General features: G+C 35.5%; 2 protein-coding genes across 2 annotated transcripts; one reads left to right on the top strand and one right to left on the bottom strand.

The window, feature by feature from the left end:
* Positions 1-2,246: 2,246 nt before the first annotated feature.
* On the bottom strand, positions 2,247-3,806 carry LOC142974450 (synaptobrevin-like). Its single transcript, XM_076116775.1, has one exon. It carries the CDS (start codon positions 3,621-3,623, stop codon positions 3,252-3,254), a length of 372 nt encoding a protein of 123 aa, XP_075972890.1. The 5' UTR covers positions 3,624-3,806; the 3' UTR covers positions 2,247-3,251.
* Positions 3,807-4,218: 412 nt separating this feature from the next.
* Positions 4,219-8,865, top strand: CCT2 (chaperonin containing TCP1 subunit 2). The gene is made up of 10 exons (XM_076116774.1): positions 4,219-4,348; positions 4,493-4,666; positions 4,768-4,903; positions 5,101-5,320; positions 5,615-5,753; positions 5,934-6,142; positions 6,699-6,873; positions 7,207-7,384; positions 7,644-7,847; positions 8,126-8,865. The coding sequence occupies exons 1-10, from the start codon at positions 4,346-4,348 to the stop codon at positions 8,296-8,298; spliced, it is 1,611 nt and encodes a 536-aa protein (XP_075972889.1). The 5' UTR covers positions 4,219-4,345; the 3' UTR covers positions 8,299-8,865.
* Positions 8,866-23,188: the final 14,323 nt, after the last annotated feature.

The following is a 23,188-nucleotide window of genomic DNA, read 5'->3' as shown; positions in this document are numbered from 1 at the left end:
CTGCCAAGTTTTTAACTCACTTAAATAAGAGTGGGTTCTTAATTCGAAGTGTCTGTGTGTTTTACGTACCGAGGTAATATTTTACAAGTGTGGATTTTGTTACAAGACGGGCCGCTGCAAGAAATCTCTGTGGAAAGTCTACTGAAAGCCTAGTGTTAATTATAAGTGTATTTAAAAACAGATAAGTCTAATTATATAGGTACCAAGTTGACTGTGGACATTTTACAGGCTGTAGCAAAGAGAATTTCCCACCTATTGTCTAAATTATAAACGACCACTTTACAGACGTCTGTAATATGCCACCTTGTGAGCTGCATAGAGGTTCACAAGCTTTCCTTATTGTGGCAACACCAAACAAAGCATTCCCCGCACGTTTACGGATTTCCCTCGGTAAGGAATCCTTTGCTATCCGGTTTCCCGTGCAGGTGGGTAGGTTGGTATATTTTGAATTGTGTTGGTGACGTTAGTTAACCTACCAAGGCTTATCTAACTATTTAAAGAATCCGATCGACTGGCCTGCTAAAACTGAATTCTCAGCTGAAAGCAAGTTCGCTTGTTTTAGTACCTATCGGCTTAAACATCTTTTAAACTTACCTATATTGTTTTACTTCATCTACTTTCCCTCGTCGAGAAGCTAACTAAGTCTACCCAAAAAAATATTATGGAGGGGTACCTACCTACATGATTAGTTAGATAAATAGGTACTGTTATATACGATTGAATCTTCATTTATTGTTCCTTGGATATGATAAATTAACAACCCTTTAGAGAAATGGGTTGGTACCTACATCAATACAATCATGCACTTATGCGTCATGCACGTTGTTTTTATTCTAATGGCGCCCCAGTTCCAAGCAAGCATGCATGCAACCACTTAGATGTGCGACGATAAATTGATTGCGTACCTACATATTTGCACGCTCATTTAAATCATTTGACTTGGGAATTGACTTAGCGCCGAGTATTTTTAGAAATTAACATCACTGTAGCTACGGTGCCCATTCATAGGCGAATGAAAATAAATACCTTCATAACTAACTATCTACCAACCCACAGTGGTTCAACTTCGCTATAATCGTTTGTTCAATATTATAGAATCAGGATCTTTGCATCTCTCCAAAGTACCTGTCCAAAGGGATCCTGGGCATACATATAATAATATGATCCACGGTAACCGCCTCCATCTTCCCTTGATAGAAGGTGTCTTAGATTTTCTAAAATCATAAGATCCCCTAAAACAACAATAATAAAATAAGCAGGCAGGTATATTTTATTGCGCCTGCTCAGAGGCAATGCTTAGTCGTTCCCGCTCCCTAGCGCACACAGGCACGTCGAAGTTACACTCCAGTAGTTTTATTCGGTAGGTCCAGTTTGTCCGCTGGAACTTCGGCTCAGGTCCCCCGACATGTAGCATTTCCACTAAGTACAAAGGGTTTATTTCATCGATATTAACGGTAACAAAAACAACATAAAAACATAGGAAACTACCTTACTCAATTACAAGTAGGCTGTTGACTTGGCCGCCGGATAGAAGTCCATTTAAGGACATAGCATTATCAATGAGTAGGTGTCACACTATATAAATAATTTCAATATCGCCCACACCAACCAACTGTTATTTATACTCATTATCTCATTTCAGGTTAGCAGCTACCCAGATTAATTTGGTCTGTGATTAAATTTTAATTTGTTATTAGTTTTAGCAATTAAATTGGCACAAACTGTAACTAGGTGGACATTAAAAATGTTTTTTTATTAATTATATGTGTTACTTTGATTAAACATGTTGATTGAAGGTTACAGGATAATTGTGTACATTTTTATAACAATACTATAACGAAAAACCAGTAAAATAACTTAAAACTGTTGTAAAGTGTGTATGTTACTGTTAACATGTTAATGATTGCTTTAAACAATTTTATAGAAAAAAATATACATAACAGATTGTTACTATAACAGTTTTTCCTTAATCGATATCCAACAAAAGGAAAAACAAAAAGTAGCAATGTATGGATAGTTAGTAGCTATAAGTTTTATTTTCTGATTAAAGTAGCCTTTATTAGAAACCTCAAAGTACCTCATTTAAAAGTAGATACCTTTAGACTATCATTATAATGCTGAAATTATACCTACCTATTTGAGTCACATACTCTTTATCTTTACCTACAACACTGATAAGCACGCTAAGTTTACATGATAAGACATTATACTCTACATTTGTTAAATGGCATATAAATCATACAACATTGAAGAAATACATGTATTTATTATTTCTTAAAGAATACAAAACAACTAAGATTATTACATACATTTTGCATACAACATAAACTGGTTTATATAAGACCCAATGACCGGACCTTAGATGTTGTGTATGAAAGCGCAAGGTTGGTCCCAACTGCTTATAACATTAGTAATCCTTGAAAATGCATTAACACATGAATGATAACAATATACAAAAGCAGATGATGCTCAATACCAACTGATACATGTGCAAATTAAAATTAAGTATTAAAAACTAAATATTTTGTGCTAGTGCTCCTTTCACATTATCAATTAATCATAGGCTATCAAAATATAATGTGAAACAAGCTTTTACAATATTTTTATACATAATAATATAAAGTGTGCTTACATAAGCTGGCATCAATCGTAGTTTTACTAAACTAATAACATATTATATTAATTTTGCAACACTGATTATAAAGTTATTCTTCAAAATAGGCAACAAGTACAATCACATTGAAAGTTCAATTTTATGTTTTAATCAGGTATATATCAGTTCTTTGTTTCAATGCAGCCATTAAATTAGCTTGTAACATTAAGATAATCTTTATATTTAATACTACTTATCACAAAGTGATTCTGTACAATAGTTGGCCACTTTATAAATACAAATATCAAGTGTACAAAATTACAAATATTTTGAAAAAGCAACATCTAATATTTCAAAAATTTTCATTGTTTCTTTGAGAAGTATAACTTTTTGTAAAGAAGTCTTATGAGTGAATTAGATTCACCTTTTAGTAGTAGATTTACAGTCACTTTTACCATAAACTTTGTAGAAAAATATCAAAACATTTACCAAGATTGTATATAGTATAGAAATATGTGTGCGTTGTTTAATAGTTTGATTTACAAAATACAGACTTTATAAATGGTTCAGTCGTAATTTTGGTCTAATAACTTGCCTAAGTTAAAGAGCGGCATGTAGTATCCATATCAAAGGTATTTTACAATATTTGTTTATACACCTAGCCTGTGGCAGGCGCCTCAGTGACTGCTGGACCAGGAGCACTGGAATTGCCAGACCCGGATCCTCCGGACGTCAACGACACAATAATAATGATAAGTAGGACTGCTCCAATAGCACCAATTATCAACATCATCTTTAGATTTTGCCACCAATACTTTCGCTTCAGTTTCCCTGCCTGCTGTTCGAACTGTGCAGCCCCGTGTTGTAACGCATCTGCACGGTTGTCCAGTTCTGATAGTTTTTGGTCCCTCTCTAAAACTTTCTCGACGTTGACGCGCATAATGCCAACAACTTCATCCACTTTAGCTTGAGTTTGCGCCAAACGTTTGTCGCTTACTCGTGGAGCTGAACTTCCGCCTTGTTCTTCCATTTTCGTACTTTAAATTCTTCTTGGTCCGTTTACGAAACAAAAGTTCAACACAACTAGTATTTGATAAAAGCCTTTACCCCTTGATTAGTCACTGATTCACGTATATAAATATGGCGAGGGTTCGGGGAAATAAAATTGCTGGTTCTCGAATGACAGCTTACAATCAGCGTGACACATTTATGACGTCATAATACCATAGCTACGTTTACACATTTTATATTATGGTTTGCTATGCCCTATTGTTATGGCTTTTATATGTCGTTCTCGCTGTAGGTACTATTTGAGATTTTATCCAACAATGATGTAAGGTGTTTGTTTTAGTTGATATTTACAACTTACTTTAAATTTGAAGTTCTTATTTTATTTGATTCATTAGTTCCAAAGTACACATTTTGCTCAGTTTGTGGCGCTCGAGCACTCGCACTTACCTATATAATTTTTTTTAAGATATGCCTTATAGCTTCTATCAGACAGTATATATTATTAACAAAAATAAAACGGTCCATAAATAATGATAGTATTATGTACATACTTAATTACTAATTATCTGATACTCTTTTGTCCCGCTAATTTTGCTTTTTGGATGATATAAATTATAAAACATTCCTGGCAACATTTTTAGACGTGCTTCTTGTTCTGTCATTTCTGGTTAATGAAAGCGTAATTTTCATTGCCGGTAATTCATATTAGTAATAAATAAAATTAAATAGACAAAACTCAAAATGGTAAGATAATATGTGTTATTTACATAATTCCCCATGTGTTCTATTACATAAGTCGTGGAAATCTTTAAGATGTTGTGAATAATTTCGAAAAGTTTACACCGATGTTCTGCACGTGTGTCTTGATCACATGAAATTATTGTTCAGGTGTCCCTCAACCCGGTTAGAATATTGAAAAATGAAGCAGAAGAAGAAAAAGCCGAGTTGGCTCGCATGTCCAGTTTCATTGGAGCCATTGCTATCGGAGATTTGGTGAAAAGTACATTAGGACCTAAGGGTATGGACAAAATTTTAGTGTCCTGTGGGCGAAACAGCGGCCAGGTAATTATCTTTTATAGTCTTTGGCCTTTAAAATAATTTCTTTTGTTATTATGTGTTGCTAGGATATGCTCAGTGTATTTTCATTTGGTCGGTATTTGTAGGTTGAGGTTACAAACGATGGTGCTACTATACTTAAATCCGTTGGTGTTGATAATCCAGCTGCCAAAATCTTAGTAGACATGTCAAAGGTGCAGGACGATGAAGTTGGTGATGGAACTACATCAGTCACTGTCTTGGGTATGTAAATATTTTGTTAAACAACTGAATGTTTTTATTTTCTTTGTTCCCATTCTGGTTTTATAGAGTACCTACAGTAAAAGAGAATTATAAGGTTAATAAGTAATTAACAGAGAAGAAACACATTCTTTCACATATTTTTAACAAAATAATAATGAAGATAATTTTTGTTTCAACAATAAAAATTACTATTTCAGCTGCTGAACTCCTTAGGGAAGCCGAGAAACTGATTGAGCAGAAGCTGCACCCTCAGACCATCATTGCTGGATGGCGCATAGCTGTAGATGCTGCTAAACAGGCTCTGTCTGATGCCAGCTTTGACCATGAGAAGAACTTCAATGAGGCTGCTCTGCGCGCTGATCTTGAGAACATTGCCCGCACCACACTTAGCTCTAAGATTCTATCTAACCACAAAGAGTAAGTGAATTAATTATTTTTATAGCTTTTTTTTTCAATTGAAAAATAACCCCTTTCTGGCAACATTGTTCAAACACAAAGGATAGTTGAGTAGGGTCACAATTAGAGGTTTGGGCTTTATTTTTCTAATACCATTATTGGTGGATAATATGGTGTACATTGTAGAAATAAAATACATCTGTTAGAATAAATATGTTGTTGTGTGATACTTATTTTACTTGTGGAGAAACAGGTTTTAGTATATAAATGCAGGTAATACTTTACAATTGGTAATGACATATTAAAAAATTACAGGCACTTCACAAAGTTGGCAGTAGATGCAGTACTTCGTCTCAAAGGATCTGGCAACTTGAAAGCTATCCAAATTATCAAAATTTCTGGAGGTCTGCTTGAAGAATCCTTCCTTGATGAAGGTTTCCTCCTTAACAAGAAGGTAAGCATTGTTCTATCACTATAAAAAAAAGGTTTTATTATTCTTTGTATATATCTTAATGTGGACTTGTTTACTGTAAGGATCACACAGAGTAAAATTACAGTGATAATAATATAATTTAGCGATTTTATCCTGATTTCTAAAGTATGTTCAAATTTGCAATACTTATTTTCAATTCAGGTGGGAGTACATCAACCAAAGAGGATTGAAAATGCCAATATTCTGATCGCTAACACTCCCATGGACACAGACAAAATCAAAGTGTTTGGCTCCACCATCAAAGTAGACTCAATGGCCAAGATTGCAGAACTAGAGGTCGCTGAGAAGGAGAAGATGAAGGACAAAGTTAACAAGATTCTGGGACACAAGTGCAATGTCTTCATTAACAGGTACTGACTTGACGTCTATGAAAATAGCTATACTTTTGGATAAACAATAAAGAGATGAATGGCTGAAGGGGATAAACATATTTATAATTAATACTAATATTCTTATCTTAGCTGACTCGCGCAACTTCGCTTGTCACATAAGTGAGAATGGGTCAAAATTTCCCCCGTTTTTGTAACATTGTTTACTGGTACTCTGCTCCTATAAGTCGTAGAGTGATGATATATAGCCTATATATAACCTTCCTCGATAAATGGGCTATCCAACACTGAAAGAATTTTTCAAATTGGACCAGTAGTTCCTGAGATTTGCGTGTTCAAACAAACAAACAAACAATCAATCAAACAAACAAACTCTTCAGCTTTATAATATTAGTATAGATATATCATTAACATTCCATTGCAACCATCAAACTTGTCGCTGTTGAAGATTGCACCTGTTTGATAAATCTTGCCTTTGTATCTCTTGCCTTTTATTTTATTAAACTCTTATTGATTTTCGAAAAGAGATTAATTTGATTTGATCTAGCATTTCATAATTTTATATATGTACTTTCAGGCAGCTCATTTACAACTACCCCGAGCAGTTGTTCGCCGACGCTGGCGTGATGGCGATTGAGCACGCCGACTTCGACGGCATTGAGCGTCTTGCGCTTGTCACTGGTGGTGAAATTGTCTCCACATTTGACTCACCTGACAAAGTCAAGCTGGGACACTGCAAAGTTATTGAACAGGTTAGTATTAATTCATGAATTTTTCTTTTATTGGTTTTATACATGTCTTTTATTGTTGCAATGAATTATTACTTTTTACCGAACGAGTGGACTGAACTAAACTTCAAACAAAAAGTTTATGTGTAATGCAGTTTATAAATTTATTTGTCAAAGTTCATCAAAATGCATCCAGTAAACATAATATAAAGCCACACATTTATTTAACTTTTGCGAATAGTTTTGGAGCATTTTTAGTAGTTGTCAGTTAGTGCTCAGTGCCTCCAAGTTTAAAATTCCTACGAAAACGCATGTTACCGCCGATAATGACATATTCACTTTGACTTTTGCTTGCAGGTATTGATTGGTGATGAGTGCCTTATCCGTTTCTCCGGCGTAGAGTTGGGTGCTGCGTGCACAGTAGTTATCCGTGGTGCGACACAGCAGGTCATCGACGAGGCTGAGCGTTCGTTACACGACGCGCTTTGCGTACTCGCCGCTACTGTCAAGGAGCCCAAGGTTGTCTTCGGAGGAGGTTAGTACAGCTGACAATAAAATTACTATAATTATGCTGACGATTTACCTATCGCTACTTATATACTGCAATTGTAACTTTGAAAAAAAATCTTTGATTACCCGACGTTTCCACCGAGTAACATCGGTCGTAGTCGCGGGCGGAGTCATATCCTTCGATTTTTACAAAATTATATTATTACGTATTCGATAACCTATCTTTCTCCTGCGTATTATTTTTCTGAAAACAAATCTACAATCTAAGTCTGTACCGTCCTTAGGCGCGAGTGAGATGCTGATGGCTGATGCTGTGTCGCGTGTTGCTGCGCGTACGGCCGGCAAGGAGTCTGCGGCGGCGGAAGCATTCGCTGTTGCACTTCGTCGTCTCCCCGCCGCTGTGGCTGATAACGCAGGCTACGACTCCGCCGACCTCATCTCGCGGCTGCGTGCTCACCACGCGCAGGGAGAGGCCACTATGGGTCTTGGTAAGTACTCCTTTACACAGTTTGTACAGGGTACTCGTATTACATGATTTGGTAAAAACTTTGAAATGCTTTTGCTTTGATGTTATTTTTTACGTTTGAAACTTGTCATACGACTCGCCTTCATGACGCTTTTGGAAAAAGAAAAACATACAGATTTCAAAGATTAACCACTAGTAATGCATCAGTCTTTGTTTTGTTCAATCCATTTGACTGCAGTATAATGTAGTTTCATATTACTGTTCTATTTATCACTGTATTAAATGAAACATATTTTACAGACATGCAAGAGGGTCATGTAGGTGACATGAAGAAGCTCGGTATCACTGAATCGTATGTAGTGAAGCGTCAGGTGCTAGTGTCCGCCGCGGAAGCCGCTGAGATGATTCTGCGTGTCGACAACATTCTCAAGTCGGCGCCGCGTCGTCGTGGCCCCGACCGTCGCCCCTGCTAATACTCTTCTCTCACAACTCACATCACTACATAAACAGAAGTGGAAAAACTAAACCTCGACCTTAAGTTACAAATAAATTTGCATTTATTTTCATACTTTCAAGTCACATAAGATTGTGTCTCGATAATTTAGTGACTTTTAGACGGTCGCCTCTAGTTTAATCACTTCTATTTAGGTCCATTATGTATTATTTACACACCATTGCGGCGTGAAATGCTTTTATTTCAATACGAACTTATTAATAACTTTAAGTTTAGCTTTACCAGTACAGTCACATACGGTGCATTTTCTACGAAATGTTTGTACTTACTGTTTGTGACTTCACAAAGTTCTTTATAACAGACACATACTGAAATAAATGAATGTATGTATTAAGTATTTTGAGTTTTGGAAAGTGAACTAAGACACGGTCACATGTTGATTTATTACTAGGTCCTTCTTCTAGTTTTGCTAGTAGAACTCATGAGCTGCGCTAGTTCCATTACATATTTAGCTTTTAGTCTATATGGCCGTTAATGCCTTGGTATTAATGTATTAACAAATAATTTAATAAAATTTTAACAGGAACCTGTGTTTTTATTGCTTTTCCAAATAGACATAGGTTATGACGGTCGTTTGATAGCAACTTCGCTTGAGATTATATAGTTAAAGGCTTTTCGAAGGATTTTAGTGTCATTATTGTCACTCCCATGGCCATGGTGTATGATATAAGCTAGATTTCATTACTTCTAGACAACTAGCATAGCTTAACAAGTGGATAATTGACATATCATTTCAAACGTTTGCTGCATTTTATTTATCAGGTAGGTTAACCGACGCTTATTCTTAGATCGTCAAACTGCATCTTTTATTGCCTAGAGTAAATGGCAAAACAATTTTACTATATTTTTTCAAGTACATAATTAAAAGCCATAACTGATTGGATTGGCAACTGGATAATAATATAGCCGTAGTACGACTGGTAGTCATAAGCATTAAAAGCCAAATTTTATTAGAAATTTCTCCAATTCTTTAGATTTAAATCAAAATACCATATAAGTCGAACCTAGGTAAGCCCATTAATGAAGAAAAGCTAACAGTCAATACCGTCTGCCTGTCTGCAATTGGCCCTGGTTTTATCCGGAAAATATGATAATATACCCGTAGTGTGTGTGGACAGCATAATGGTCATAAATGGCTTTTACGAGTACCTCTCAGAAGTAGGTTATGGGTTCGATAATAGAAATAAAAAAAAAATTAAGATGTTTAAGGTTAAACTCGCTCAGATCTAAAACCACGTTAAGCTAACTCCTCTGTTCGGACCACCGTTGCACCAAGTTGTTGTGTGATGGATTATTGAAGGTACCCGTTAATTCAAACAGTTATCGACTATAGATGGACTTCTGCGCAGTTGTTTAATTTCAGTTTAACCATGGCGTCAATTCTGATTCCGCGGTCCGATCGGGTTCGATTCTCGTTTTGTTATAAGAATTATCTGGATTTGCTAATTTCTGTTGGAATATTCTTAACACCAGCACGGAATAAAATAATAGTACAAGTACCAGCCCGGCCTATAACCGCTATTAGTAAGTACCTATTTACTTTGGCCTAAAACAACATTTCATAGTTTATTAATTACATAGGTATTACAACTGCACGCAGCACGGTAAGTACCTATAGGTACTTACCTAATAGACAAGATGTTATACCGAACGGAACTATTTCTTGAAAAATGTTTTCATAACATAAATTATTATTAAAAAAAAAACATTAAATTTATTATTCGACCGCGTGTTTTAAGTTACTTTACTATATGGCCATCCACAACTTTAATATTTATCTCGTATTTAATATGTAAAATCACGACTTACCACATAACACACTTCGTCATAACGGCTTTGTATAAAAATCTCACCCTACTTCAGGCTCGCAATATGCATCAAGAGGGTTCGATGTTTGTCTTTATTATAGGTAGGTACATGCTTGGTATGTTAATTGATTTTATTAATTTATAAAATAAGGACCCTATAAATTACCATAAAGAATGTGTTTTAATTATTAAAAAACAAACTAAGTATGAATAGAACTAGGTTGTAAGTATCAAATCAATGTAACTATAAGTATCTACTGTACTTACATAAAACAGATCTACAGATACATACCTTTTCAGGTTCTATTTACTACTTTTAAACTTGCTCACAAACGAAATGAAATTCTTTTTCGCGAGAAATCTTCGGCTATCTGACCTGGGACAGTAATGGAATTTTCCTTTATTATTTGATTTACCTGCTCCTTCAATTTTATGTCGGTGCAATAGTGTTATCCTCATGTACAGAAATTGTTGCTTAGGTACCTTTTATTTTATATTATTACGTTGGAAGTTACATCGTATTCATCTGATAGATGTAAAGTAATTCGGTTTCTGTGCAAAGTAAAACATGTTCCTTATAATTTTATATGGTTTCTTTGACATGCTCTGCCTGTTTTTAAATATACCAATGAAGACCTAAAGCTATTATGGTTTAGAAGTTGTGGCGTCTATTAAAATTCCTCTTCTTAATTTCCACGTGAATAACTTCGTGTGCAGCCTGCTACCTGCCTATTTTAGATATTCTTGAGTGCACAATATTGCTGTGATTTAGATAAGACCGAAATAAACCTAACTAAGCTTTTTTAGGATATAAAGCTGAGAAGGTTGTATAAGTATAATTACTTGCTAGTGAATATACAGGGTGTCCCAAAACTCAACGATAATCCGAGACAGGATGAAAGGCCAAGTCATACCGGTCCTAGGAAAAATAAGAAAAAAATTCCATATCACTTAGTTCAGCAATAATAGACATATTTCAAAAAAGTTGAAATTCCACACCCTTGGTCGCATTTTCAAGTCCTGTGATCACGAATGTCACAATTTCGCTGTGTTTTTTATAATTTCGTAATCTTCATTAAATATGCTATGAATCGTAAAACAAATTAATGCACAAAACATTGTTAATTTAATAAAAAAACCTAAGTTTTAGTGAGTAATGGTTCACAAAAATATCGTTAGTTAACTTTGACGCTTCGTATTGAAAAAAAAATGTACTACACTACCCTTGGCAAGTTATTTCAAAAGTTGGCGCACTTAATCAAGATTTTAAATTGGTGCTACACTTGCCACTTTTCTTGTCATTAAAAATGTTATTTTTATTTGAACGAAGAGTATCCTCGCAGATGGATAGGACGCAGTGGTTCAATTTAATGGCCTCCGCGTTTCCCCGATTTAAATTCAGTAGATATTTTTTACTGGGACTGCATAAAAGAAAAAGTCTATTCGAAATCAATACAAAATCTATCAGAACTTCGCCAGAAAATTGACACAGCGTCAAAGGAAATAAATGCAAGGAATTTTGCTTGACTGGTGCAAAGGTCTTTTGTAAGGCGTTGCAGAGCTTGTATTCGTGCCAGAGGAAATACAATTCGGAATTACTTTAGTTTAAGGAGAATAATTAAATGAGAACATAATTCGTTCATTGTTTTTTTTATTATTATTATTACATATTATGTTTATAACATTAAATATTGGTTATGGATTGACTCAATTACCTCTTTACTAAAAATAATTGCTTTCCTCCGGCACGAATACAGGCTCTGCAACGGCGTACAAATGATCTTTTCAACAGTCAAGCAAAATTCCTTGCATTTATTTCCTTTGACGCTGTGTCAATTTTCTGGCGAAGTTCTGATAGATTTTGTATTGATTTCGAATAGACTTTTTCTTTTATGCATTCCCAGTAAAAAATATCTACTGAATTTAAATCGGGGGAACGCGGAGGCCATTAAATTGAACCTCTGCATTCGATCCATCTGCGAGGATACTCTTCGTTCAAATAAAAATAACATTTTTAATGACAAGAAAAGTGGCAAGTGTAGCACCAATTTAAAATCTTGATTAAGTGCGCCAACTTTTGAAATAACTTGCCAAGGGTAGTGTAGTACATTCTTTTTCAATACGAAGCGTCAAAGTTAACTAACGATATTTTTGTGAACCATTACTCACTAAAACTTAGGTTTTTTTATTAAATTAACAATGTTTTGTGCATTAATTTGTTTTACGATTCATAGCATATTTAATGAAGATTACGAAATTATAAAAAACACGGCGAAATTGTGACATTCGTGATCACAGGACTTGAAAATGCGACCAAGGGTGTGGAATTTCAACTTTTTTGAAATATGTCTATTATTGCTGAACTAAGTGATATGGAATTTTTTTCTTATTTTTCCTAGGACCGGTATGACTTGGCCTTTCATCCTGTCTCGGATTATCGTTGAGTTTTGGGACACCCTGTATATGGGCTATTAATACATATCTATCCCTTGTTATTTTATTCGACAAACCTATTTCAACCAAAGCGTAGTTACAGACATGAAATAATTTTGCCGCATTCAAATAATTTGTGAGCATGCGATTGTTGTTGATGGAAAAACCAATTCAAATATTGCTATAATTACGCGCCATTCTGTTTCCACAGAAGCCAAAAATGCTTGCGTTTTCATGTGTTTTGTTTAGAGTATAAATGTTACTTATCGACTAAATATAGCAAGATTATTTTTTGGGAATATCTACTTATTATTTAGATAGAAACTATCCAATGTCGAAATATATTTATTCTTCGCAGTACCTATTTATGACTGACCAATATTTCGGAAACACTGAAATACGCATTTGCCGTTTATTTTAAAGTTTATGACGCCACGCGGTCACGTAGCGAATAAACTAGGTGTAACATAAACAAGAACGCTTACAAATTGACTCCGAAAACGACAAACATAAATAGTACCCTACTCTAGTGTTACAAATTTTTCTGGGGCAAATCGGTGCGAGCGCGACTCGAAACTGACAGCTCGTTCATTTTTAACTCTCGCCCCTGCTTCTCGCTTGGAGACGACAATTTGGATAAATGGTACATCCGCCGCCGACCGACTAAATTATTCAGGCTCCTCCTGGCTTCGCTTCTTCACATGACAAGGAGAGGATTGCACAATAAAGTGGAATATTTAGAGAGTAATCACGTACGCAACATAGGAACTTAGAGTGGCTCCGTCCCAGACTTGACGCCTGTTTTCTACAATGGCGTTTCTATACGCCTCTTATGATCTTCCGAGAATGCATATTGCCTACCCGTTTATAACCCCTATGGTTATGAATTTTTATAAGCAATACATGTCGTTGCTTTTTATACTTGCGTGAGTAATATTTTACTGTAAGTCGGTTGAACAGTATAAACTGGTATTATCTTATCTAAAAAAATAATTATCACTTGAGATACAAGCTTAAGTAGGAACAAGCATTCCTGAGTATCTGCTTAAAAATAGTTGTACACGACATCTTGTCCTGAGACACAAGTGGTAGCCGAGGGACAAGGACGGGTGAATGTTAAGTTAAATAGTTGCCTGTGCCACAGGTCAAGCTGATTTAGGTGAGAAGGTATTTTCTTTTTAACAAATAATTAGGTGTTTCGCTTGTAGAATGAAAATTGACTCAACCTTGTAAATATTTGAAAAGAAAATAATTAGTCTTCACTTAGTTCGGTGCGTTAATAAGCTTGTTTTTAGACCTTAGTGTTCACGCACACTGTACAGATGCAGCTAATTAACAAGTTTAATTACAGTCCCTGACACTGCTGTATTTATGTGAAGGTGGAACGTCTAGTTTGCATGAAAATAAAGTAAGGTTTCTTAAAACAATGGTTGCCTAAATAAGTTCAATGGCATTTCATTAAAAGGCAGACGTTGAAAAACAAGGCATCCGAATGAATAATGTTAACTAATGACGAATGTTTGCAGTTGTTGAAATGTTCTCGAATGCCACACAGGCCGGTAAAAAACCAACTGCAATGTAATTGCGGCCCGGAATGAAGTTATAAGCCTCCCCACTTTGGACAGAAAAATATATTGCATGAATGTGATAATTACGTCATATAATCTTTCATTCGTGAATGTTAGTGATCTTAATGCGACTGCCTTGGTGGTCTAAGGTTCGATTTCTGTATGAGATCGTCATTTGTTGTTTTTCTAAAAGGATCTTTCTCAAATTCCTCTGAGGTTAAAAATAAGTACGACATATAAGTATTTTTACAACTCTACCAACTCCACCTAGCCTTATAAAGAATGTGATGTGATTTATAAGACAAAAAAAATTGACATTGTAGACTCAATTTTATTTGGAGTCAAAAGCTGATGAGTAACTGTGACCAAAAAGACATTGTAGACTCACTTTTATTTGGAGTCAAAAGCTAATGAGTAACTGTGGCCAAAAAGACATTGTAGACTCACTTTTATTTGGAGTCAAAAGCTGATGAGTAACTGTGGCCAAAGCCTAATATTAAACATAAACAACTCTGTCATAATCACAAGGGATTCAGTACACACGTAAATGGCTTTCACCTTTTAAGATTCCAGAATGTAACTTATTCATGCATTTATGAATTCCCTGAGAAGCATTCTCGTTCAACTGTTAATAATAAATCTAGTCTAATGGTTACGAGTAGGCACTATTAAGTACTTGTACATAACCGTGCATATCGCTCACTGCCTTCGTTAATTGATACAGTATCTGATTACTTATCTATACGTACTTAGAGTGCGCTGTTAACATTATAAGCTCGGTTTAAATGTGAGAGCGTAAATCGTCAGTATACTAATACATATATAATATTACGCCTGTTATATCCGAAAGTGTAGGCAGAGGTGTATAAGTACACCAACGTTTCACCAATGACAATGTTAGTGCCATGTAATAGTGGGTGAGCCTATTGACATATACCGGACTTGTGGCCGACATTACAACAGTCTGGGCCACTATTAAGAAACAATCTAATATAAATTAGCGCTTTGCCTAACCCGGGATTCGAACTCGAGACTGATAGGTAGGTACTATTAATTTAAACCAACATTGATACCGTAAAATCACTCTTTGATCTCATGAGATTTAGAGAAATCAAAGAATGCCTAATGTTACCATTCCTTTTGCCCACTTTTTGTTTAGTATTAAATGATATCTATTTCGATATTTCATGTACAAAAATAACGATCACCGGCTAAGAATCTTAGTGACATTGCTAAACCGAATTAGTTGTACAATCCGTAGTCATTGCTTACTTAATCCTGGTCTCTAAGGACATTATCTATTTGCTATTTTATTTTACACTTTGCAAGAGTCTAAAAATGTTTAGAAACTTATAACACAGGAAAATTATTGCTATTATTTTCCTGTGTTATAAGTTTCCCACAAATGCCATACATCATGCCAAAAATATGTAGAGAAACTACCAATCAACTTGGATTGTACTCATTCAATACAAAAATCCCCAACAGCTACAACCATCCTATCAGCTCTTCGCCTTAAGGAAAACGCACCCGCGAAGATTAACTCCTTAATAGCACGATAACTATCTAAATTAAAGTTAAATCCAATAACCCCATTCATCAGGTAGCTGTTAAGTAATTCAGTAGAATTCACCCGGTTGGTGGGGCGAGTTACAAGTTTTGTTAGAACAGTTTCCTTTTCCTCTCGTTTATCTTTCTTAAACACTGGAATTGGCCCGGGATTCGGGGGATAATTACGTTGCCTATTTAGTTGGTAAATAACGTATCTACTACCTTATTTTTCTTTTCGCTTCCCCTATTTTTTCCCATTCATCTGTTTTGCAAACATGTTTATGATGACTGGCCTGTGGGCTAATAAGATACTTTTACTTCATGAACTTGTTTGCGGCTGCTGAATATCTCTAATTTAAGAAAGGTTAGTCCTAATTCCTTATTCACAGTCGTAAAAAAGGCCTTTATGGAATATTGACACTCAGAATTCATCAAAGTTCAGGCACACAAAACTTGTCTAGACAAATATGTATACCTTTGTAAGTATGTATTTTAGTTTTTATTTGAATACATTCGACTTCTATGTGTATTTCATTAGTACTAGGTTCGTAAATCTAGCTAGATCCTCCGCATTTAGTTTGTTAGCTGTAGTACCTGTAAACATCGCGTAATTACCAATTCAGCGCTCATAAAACAATTACGATTGGAACATGTAGGTACAATCAAGGCGCTATGTATATTTGAAGCAAACGTCGTAACAGCAATACACAGCGCCGCATCGATATTCTGATTAGTGGGAGTAAGCTCTAATTGGCCCAGTTTGGGTGAGCATAGATCGCGCCACTAAAATAGAGATTTGCGCGGGATTAATCCTTGTTGATACCACTGAATCCCACCGAAACGTATACCTTTACATAAATGGGTCAATGGCGTTGGCTCACTATTGTCTTCCTTAGGGACCGCTCACACGCGCTGTTTATGCAATATAGCGAACTGTTGCATGCACTTGCATTAACTTAATAGCTTATTTTAAGCTCAGTCGATTACTGTTATTGTTATTTGTTGCTGACATGATTTGCTATTTTAGAAGAAACGACGCAGTTTACTATTTTGATATATTTTTGGATGTATTTATTTAATGTTAGGTAGGCTAGTATATAATAAATAGAATTATAATATTTAGGAACAGTTGCATGGTTAAATTGTCCGAATTTTTATAGTGTAACAATAGTTATACTTACAAATTATCATAAGAAATCCAAGTTCTTGGTTGATCAGATTACGTTTACGTATATTGAGTAAGGAAGATGTCTCCCAGCTGAAATAGCAAGCGAAAGTTATGTCGGTGAAAAATAACTTCAGGCCTCTCAATGTCGTACTGCTGGTGAACTTTCCAATTACCTTTATTGCTTGATAAGTTAACTAAACTCAATTATTTAAACTTCTTTACTGGAGATGTGGCATTAGGGCGCAGTTTGATAGCTGGGGAGTCAGCGGTTAAAGTTCAGCGTTCGTGAGAATAACAGCTCTGGTAAGTAATATTGTTTTAGTTAGTAAGTAGTACGTAGACCTCTGGCAGACAGTTTTGGCAGCTGCTCGGCGCATGATGTATGTTAATGTCACGTAAGAGATTATTTCTTGGCACTGAAACATGGTGCCGGAGCATACAATTGTTTGCTCTGCTGTTTTGCATCCGACGATTCTTCTATTATATCGTCTAGTGCCGAATAAGTGAATAGCACTTTTATTGCACTCGATAATAGAATTGGATGAATGTGTGCGCTTACATGTATAAATCTCAACTGTATTATATTCCAGTTTATTTTTTTTTTATTACATACATTCTATTATCCTCGTTCGTATTTTTTTCTTACATCAAAGAGATAAAAGTAGGTTTTCGTTTAAAAAGAATATCTACAAACGTAACAAGATCCAACGTTCCGAAAGCCACATAACTCCACAGTATTGTTTATTTATCACATATCTAGTATTCTGGCCGGTGAAGCCTCGGGCATAAGTTACGTTACCTTTGCGTAAAGGTTTCAAGATTCAAGTCTGAAAGTAATTTACTTAGATACCTGTCAATACTGATGTAGGGTTGAGAGGAGCTCAGTACTTTAAGAAGTATTTGGCGTATATCATACTGTTCAACTTGTACCTGAGTTACATTGAACTGTCGGAATCGGTTAACTTAAATTGTGCTTCGATATAGAACGCTTCGAAGAGGCAACTTATTTAACCGATTACCCCCTTTCGGAAGTTTGGTTGTTTAATTTAGTAAATGTGAGAGTCAATTTATTCCTTACTTACCTCTTTGCGGTTTAGTTAGCGTAGCGATTTAGCAGAAGTATTTATGGAGTATATTATGTGAATGATGTACTTTTTACTTTGACATAAGTCATTAGCAATACTGTGTAATGAATATTTGTATAACTCTTGAAATCGAAAGAGTTATTCGTTTTGATAGTATTGGGGGTAGATATACGGCTTTTCCTTATGATAACTGAAATAGTTGCAAAGTCTAGGTTCCCGAACAGCTTTAAGACAATATTGTTATGAAAAACGAAAACTGTAACACAAAGATATAATTGGGAACAGTTGCAAAGAGTTTTAAACTTTAAACATTACCAGATACTTCGTGTTAAACGATATTCGTGAAAAGTTAAGCACTTACCTTAAGTAACGCAGCCAAGAATAGTTTCTTCCGGTACTTAAACTGGAGCATAGAAGCCAGTATTTCGTCCAAGAATGACTACAGCAATCCATTTGAGGTAGTTTTTGTGCAACAGCGCGGCAGGAGGGAGTGAAGTACTCGATACAAGGTATCTCCTACAAATTCGTCTAAGTGCAACACTTTGAAAGAAAACAATTGTACAAAGTTGCCGTCTTCCAACGATTGAATTCACTAACTTTAAAGTGTGTTATTTCTTTCAGGCGTAACTTTGTTGTTGAACGGAACTGACAGTTGCGTACTATTGACTTGCCGATACTTGTTATTTGTTATAAACACTTACAGCAATAACTAAATAAAAACAAAATGTGATAAATGTCACAACTTGTTACTATTTTATTGTTTGTCACATATTTCGTGGTTCGCTGTTTTCGAATAAAAGAATAATACAATTTCACCGACCTGTCTTCAGAATTATTTTGTAGAGTTCGGTAGACATAATGACATACCTAGGTCGTGTAAAGATTGTGAAACTACTGAAAAATGTTGTAGGTAAGTATTATATTGTTCGCTTCGTTTAATAAATATCTACTTATTTAGTGTAAATTATTCCCAGTTATGCACATACATGACTTGTTTCAATATTCAAAGGAAGGCACATTTTATATTGTGGTTATAAAAGATTGACTAAATTAACTTAAATTAACAGTGGGTATGTCTAATATCAATAAAGTTAAACCTAACAGTACCTAACCAGTCATGACAATAATAAAAGGGTATTGAATTATAGTAACTGTATCAAATGTACACAAAAATAGCCGTTAATAAATAAACCATTTTATGGTTATTGTCATTACTTACTGAAAGAGTTTCCACAAAGCTTTTCCTAACATTACCTATTAGACAAAAAGGTTATTTATTTTCGGAACAATGATTTGGTGCGGGGGAATCAAAAGTTTCTTTCATTTTCCGCCAAGTTTCTTTGGATAGTGAACGGTAACGTCGTCATAAACCAGACACACAATGGTTTTATTAGCCACATTAAGTAAATGGATGCGTTCTGACATACGTGGCTATTTGACTAAGTTTTGACAAGGTACACGAGAAAAATAGGATAATATTAGTACGTACAGCTTAATGGTATCTATAAGTTTTATGATGTGGCTCCTTTTTAGTCCCGCAAATATGTAGTTTAATGTAAGTAATGGATACCGAAAGTAAACTTGACGGTGTTAGGCATGAATAAAAATGGAGTACAAACATGCATCGAAAAGCCAAGCAAAACGAACAGGACTTTAAAACCAACAGCGCTTATGACTTAAAAGCGTAGCCGATCGGTGCGCTACGGCTACGCGCCGCCCGCGCCCGACACCGCCCGGCGCGTCACACGGCCCTGCGTCCGTGAAATTGAATTAGCAACTCATTAGTGACGCCAATAAAACCGGCCGACTGGCCGCCGGTACTCGCCACCCTGCAGGGTGTACGGCCGAACCCCTGACGTACTCCGGTGCCGATAAACGCCCGACATCCACGTTAACACACGTTTTCCATAAGAGGTAAGCGCATTTACATCCATTGACGGCTTTAACGGAAAACCTCACATGTGATCCCTAAATAAAGCATCACACGTTACATGTAGGTATGCTTTGTCTCGAATGTGTTATTTGAATTTTTGCTTCTACGAAAAGTGAAATATTTTTCCAACCACGTTAGGCCTAACGAAACCGAAACTTGGCTGAAAACACTTTTAATAATAAAAGTTTACAAGTTACTAAAATTCCTTACTCGGGCCCACGCTCCTGTATAATCAAAGAGAAATCACCGAAGAAGCCTAAACCGAACAAAATTCTTGTGAGACGTTATGTAGACCTCGTACGGCTTGTACAATATGATACGATACGTTGTCTCGGCGCGGCGCTCTCGTGCTCAGTATAGTCAGTATTAGAATAAGGTGTGAGAGGAACATAGTACCTTTATCCTTTGTATGTTAGAAATATTTCAAAGCGTTGGAGCGCGATTCCCCACGGCGGCAGAGGGTAAACTCCTGCGAATTATAGGCACTTAGTTTAAACGATAGCCCGTTGGGATTCAAGCTGTTTCGTTACACTCACTAATCTTAACGTATCGCCTGATTCTAAATTATTCCTTTTATTACACACTAGCTACTTAAAAGTTTAATAATCGAGTTTTTATTATATAATTAATTCAGATTATTTCAGGTAAATCGGTGTTGTACGTCAACGTGGCAATGCGATTGTACGTAGACGATATTTGTTATACCTAATAGTTTGGACATGTTATTCAATTATATCAAAAACCTTCATGAAATCTATTTGATAAAACCGATTGATGGCTTTTTCGATGACTTTACCTACCCCAAAAAATATTAATGAAATAGGTAAATTGTAAAATAAGTCTAATAAAGAGAAACACTTCATACATTAAGCAATTTATTTCCAAGTCCAAATTGCGATTATAGTAATTCGGCCGTTTGATTCAGATAAAATTAAACCTCGTAGCTCTTATTTTTTATGGCACACACGATAATCAAATTTCTGTTACGTAAGCAGGCCAATCAAGGAATTTCGTGTCAAAAGAGAGAACTGAGTCAAACGTTAATTTTCTTAATGTATCTTGTTAAGGCCGGGTCGGATCGTGTTCCGCTTCTGAATAAATTAAGACAACATTAACTGCAAAGACGCGATCGCGCTCATACCTGCCTTTAACGAAGTTTGCTATGAATTTATATGTAATCGTATGCTCTGAACAATGGATATTACATTGTTATGTACTTCTACTTCACGACAAAGAACCTCCACATATAGAACTTCAATAAAGTTGTAAGGCTCACTAACACTTTAAACTTTTTCAAATTGTAGAGTACTGTTATAACTCATCTGGGGGCACGGAAGTGCCCCCGCAAGTCGAGCAAAAAAAAAGCGGCACGGCCGTAACATCCTTTTCTCGAAGCAATTCGGGCTATTTTTGACACCCCTATAATTTCGTTGTGGATAAAACAAGAAGCCTGGATTTTCAGCAACTAATCAGTCATTGTATAAATACGGTATATTTAAAATTTCAGTCAATTTGAACCCGTAGTTTCAGAATGACAACTTGTTAAAATTTTGAATTTTGTCACTCACTGATTCACTGACTCACTGACTCACCGATCATCAAAAGTCTAAGGTACTTCTAGCAGACTTAGAAGCTTAAAATTTAGAATACAAATAGGGTTTAGTGTCTTAATCATGGGAAAAATCTAATATTTTCTAATTTCGGTCTAGTTTTCTAAATACACCAACTGCAACAATAACTTTGTAATCCCATATAAATGTATAAGATTACAAGGTTACATTTGCAGTTAATGAATTATTATTACTGTAGAAAATAAAATAAATAGGTGTAAATAGGTACATACTATATGAGGCATAACGGTAGGGGGTATAGGGTGGGTAAGGGTGTTTAGCACATGAAACTGAACAACATTCCCATAGGAAAATATGTTAAATTATGAAAAAATAACGTCTTTTCATACAAATTGGACTTATGTTCGCTCTACAAAAAGAAGTGAGATGCCATCAAAAACATTCTGTAAAAACCTCAAGTCTCGCCGTAAAAAGTTGTGAGATCTATATAATACCAAGTCGATTAATCTATTTAGTCTCTACTTAAAGGACCTTCTGTCTTAAGTTATTACGTATGTTATTATCATGCCAATTTAAAAAAAAATACCTTTAAAACAATTAGATCGACTTGGTCATCGCAAGAAAACACAAATTCGCCGTTAACATTTCAGGAGCATTAACTTCTTGTCGTGCTGTGTAGTGTGATACATACTTATAATCAAATCTTGCGATGGCCAGGTCGGTCTATTTGTTTTAAAGGTATTTTTTTTTAAATTGGCATGATAATAACATACTTAATAACTTAAGACAGAAGGTCCTTTAAGTAGAGACTAAATAGATTAATCGACTTGGTATTATATAGATCTCACAACTTTTTACGGCGAGACTTGAGGTTTTTACAGAATGTTTTTGATGGCATTACGTATTGTTGTATAATGTAAGTCATATTCCATTCAGATATTAAGTTGTACTAATTAACTTAAGATTTCGAAATTGATTCGATCTTTACAACCTCATTAGAACAGGCAATTGTATTCATTACTTGGCCTGAAAACAGTTAAGACGCTACACCTAAAACTAAAAGCACAGAGTTAAGATAAACTTTGTAATTTACGACACCATACTTCCGCATACATACAAATGGAGAAAATAAGCTGTGCGCAGTAATAATAAAGTTAAAGCTAATCTTGTAAGTAATATGAACAAGGATTAAAATAGAAAGAACAGAGCTCCCCAGCGGAACAATGCCTAGTTTCCATTTGAGGTCGTGTCGCGACTGCGTCCCAAGTTAATGTTGCGTGTAAACTTATGGCCCAGTTGTACAACTGCATGCGCTAAGTTCGCGGACGCTGTATGACCTCCCTCTGCCTCCTACAGAAATTCATGACACGCGCTGTTAATTTAGACTATTCCAAACTTGCTTCCGCAACAAAGTAGAGGAAAAACTTAAAATAAAAGCTAAGGTGTAAAACAACGCTGAAAGTTACGAGCGACTCGTAATGAGGTGGCGTTCATTTTCATACCTCGAGAAAAAACATTTGGAACAACAAAATAATGGCTAAGACCACATTACTGTTTTTCTTCGCTTCCTTTTTGAGGTTCAAGAGCAACCCTTCAACTCGGTCGGACGTTAATTGCTTCGTGAGAACACTTACACCTGTACCGCCTTTATGGAGAGACTGTAATAAACAAAATAAGTAAACAGGAATTAAAACATTAGACGTTTTACGACACAACGTACTCGTCTTTCACG

The sequence above is a fragment of the Anticarsia gemmatalis genome, chromosome 7 (genome assembly GCF_050436995.1).
Source record: "Anticarsia gemmatalis isolate Benzon Research Colony breed Stoneville strain chromosome 7, ilAntGemm2 primary, whole genome shotgun sequence".
In the NCBI taxonomy this organism is placed as follows: domain Eukaryota; kingdom Metazoa; phylum Arthropoda; class Insecta; order Lepidoptera; family Erebidae; genus Anticarsia; species Anticarsia gemmatalis.
Note: the sequence above shows the minus strand (reverse complement) of the source record. Positions and strands in the feature narration are given on the sequence as shown.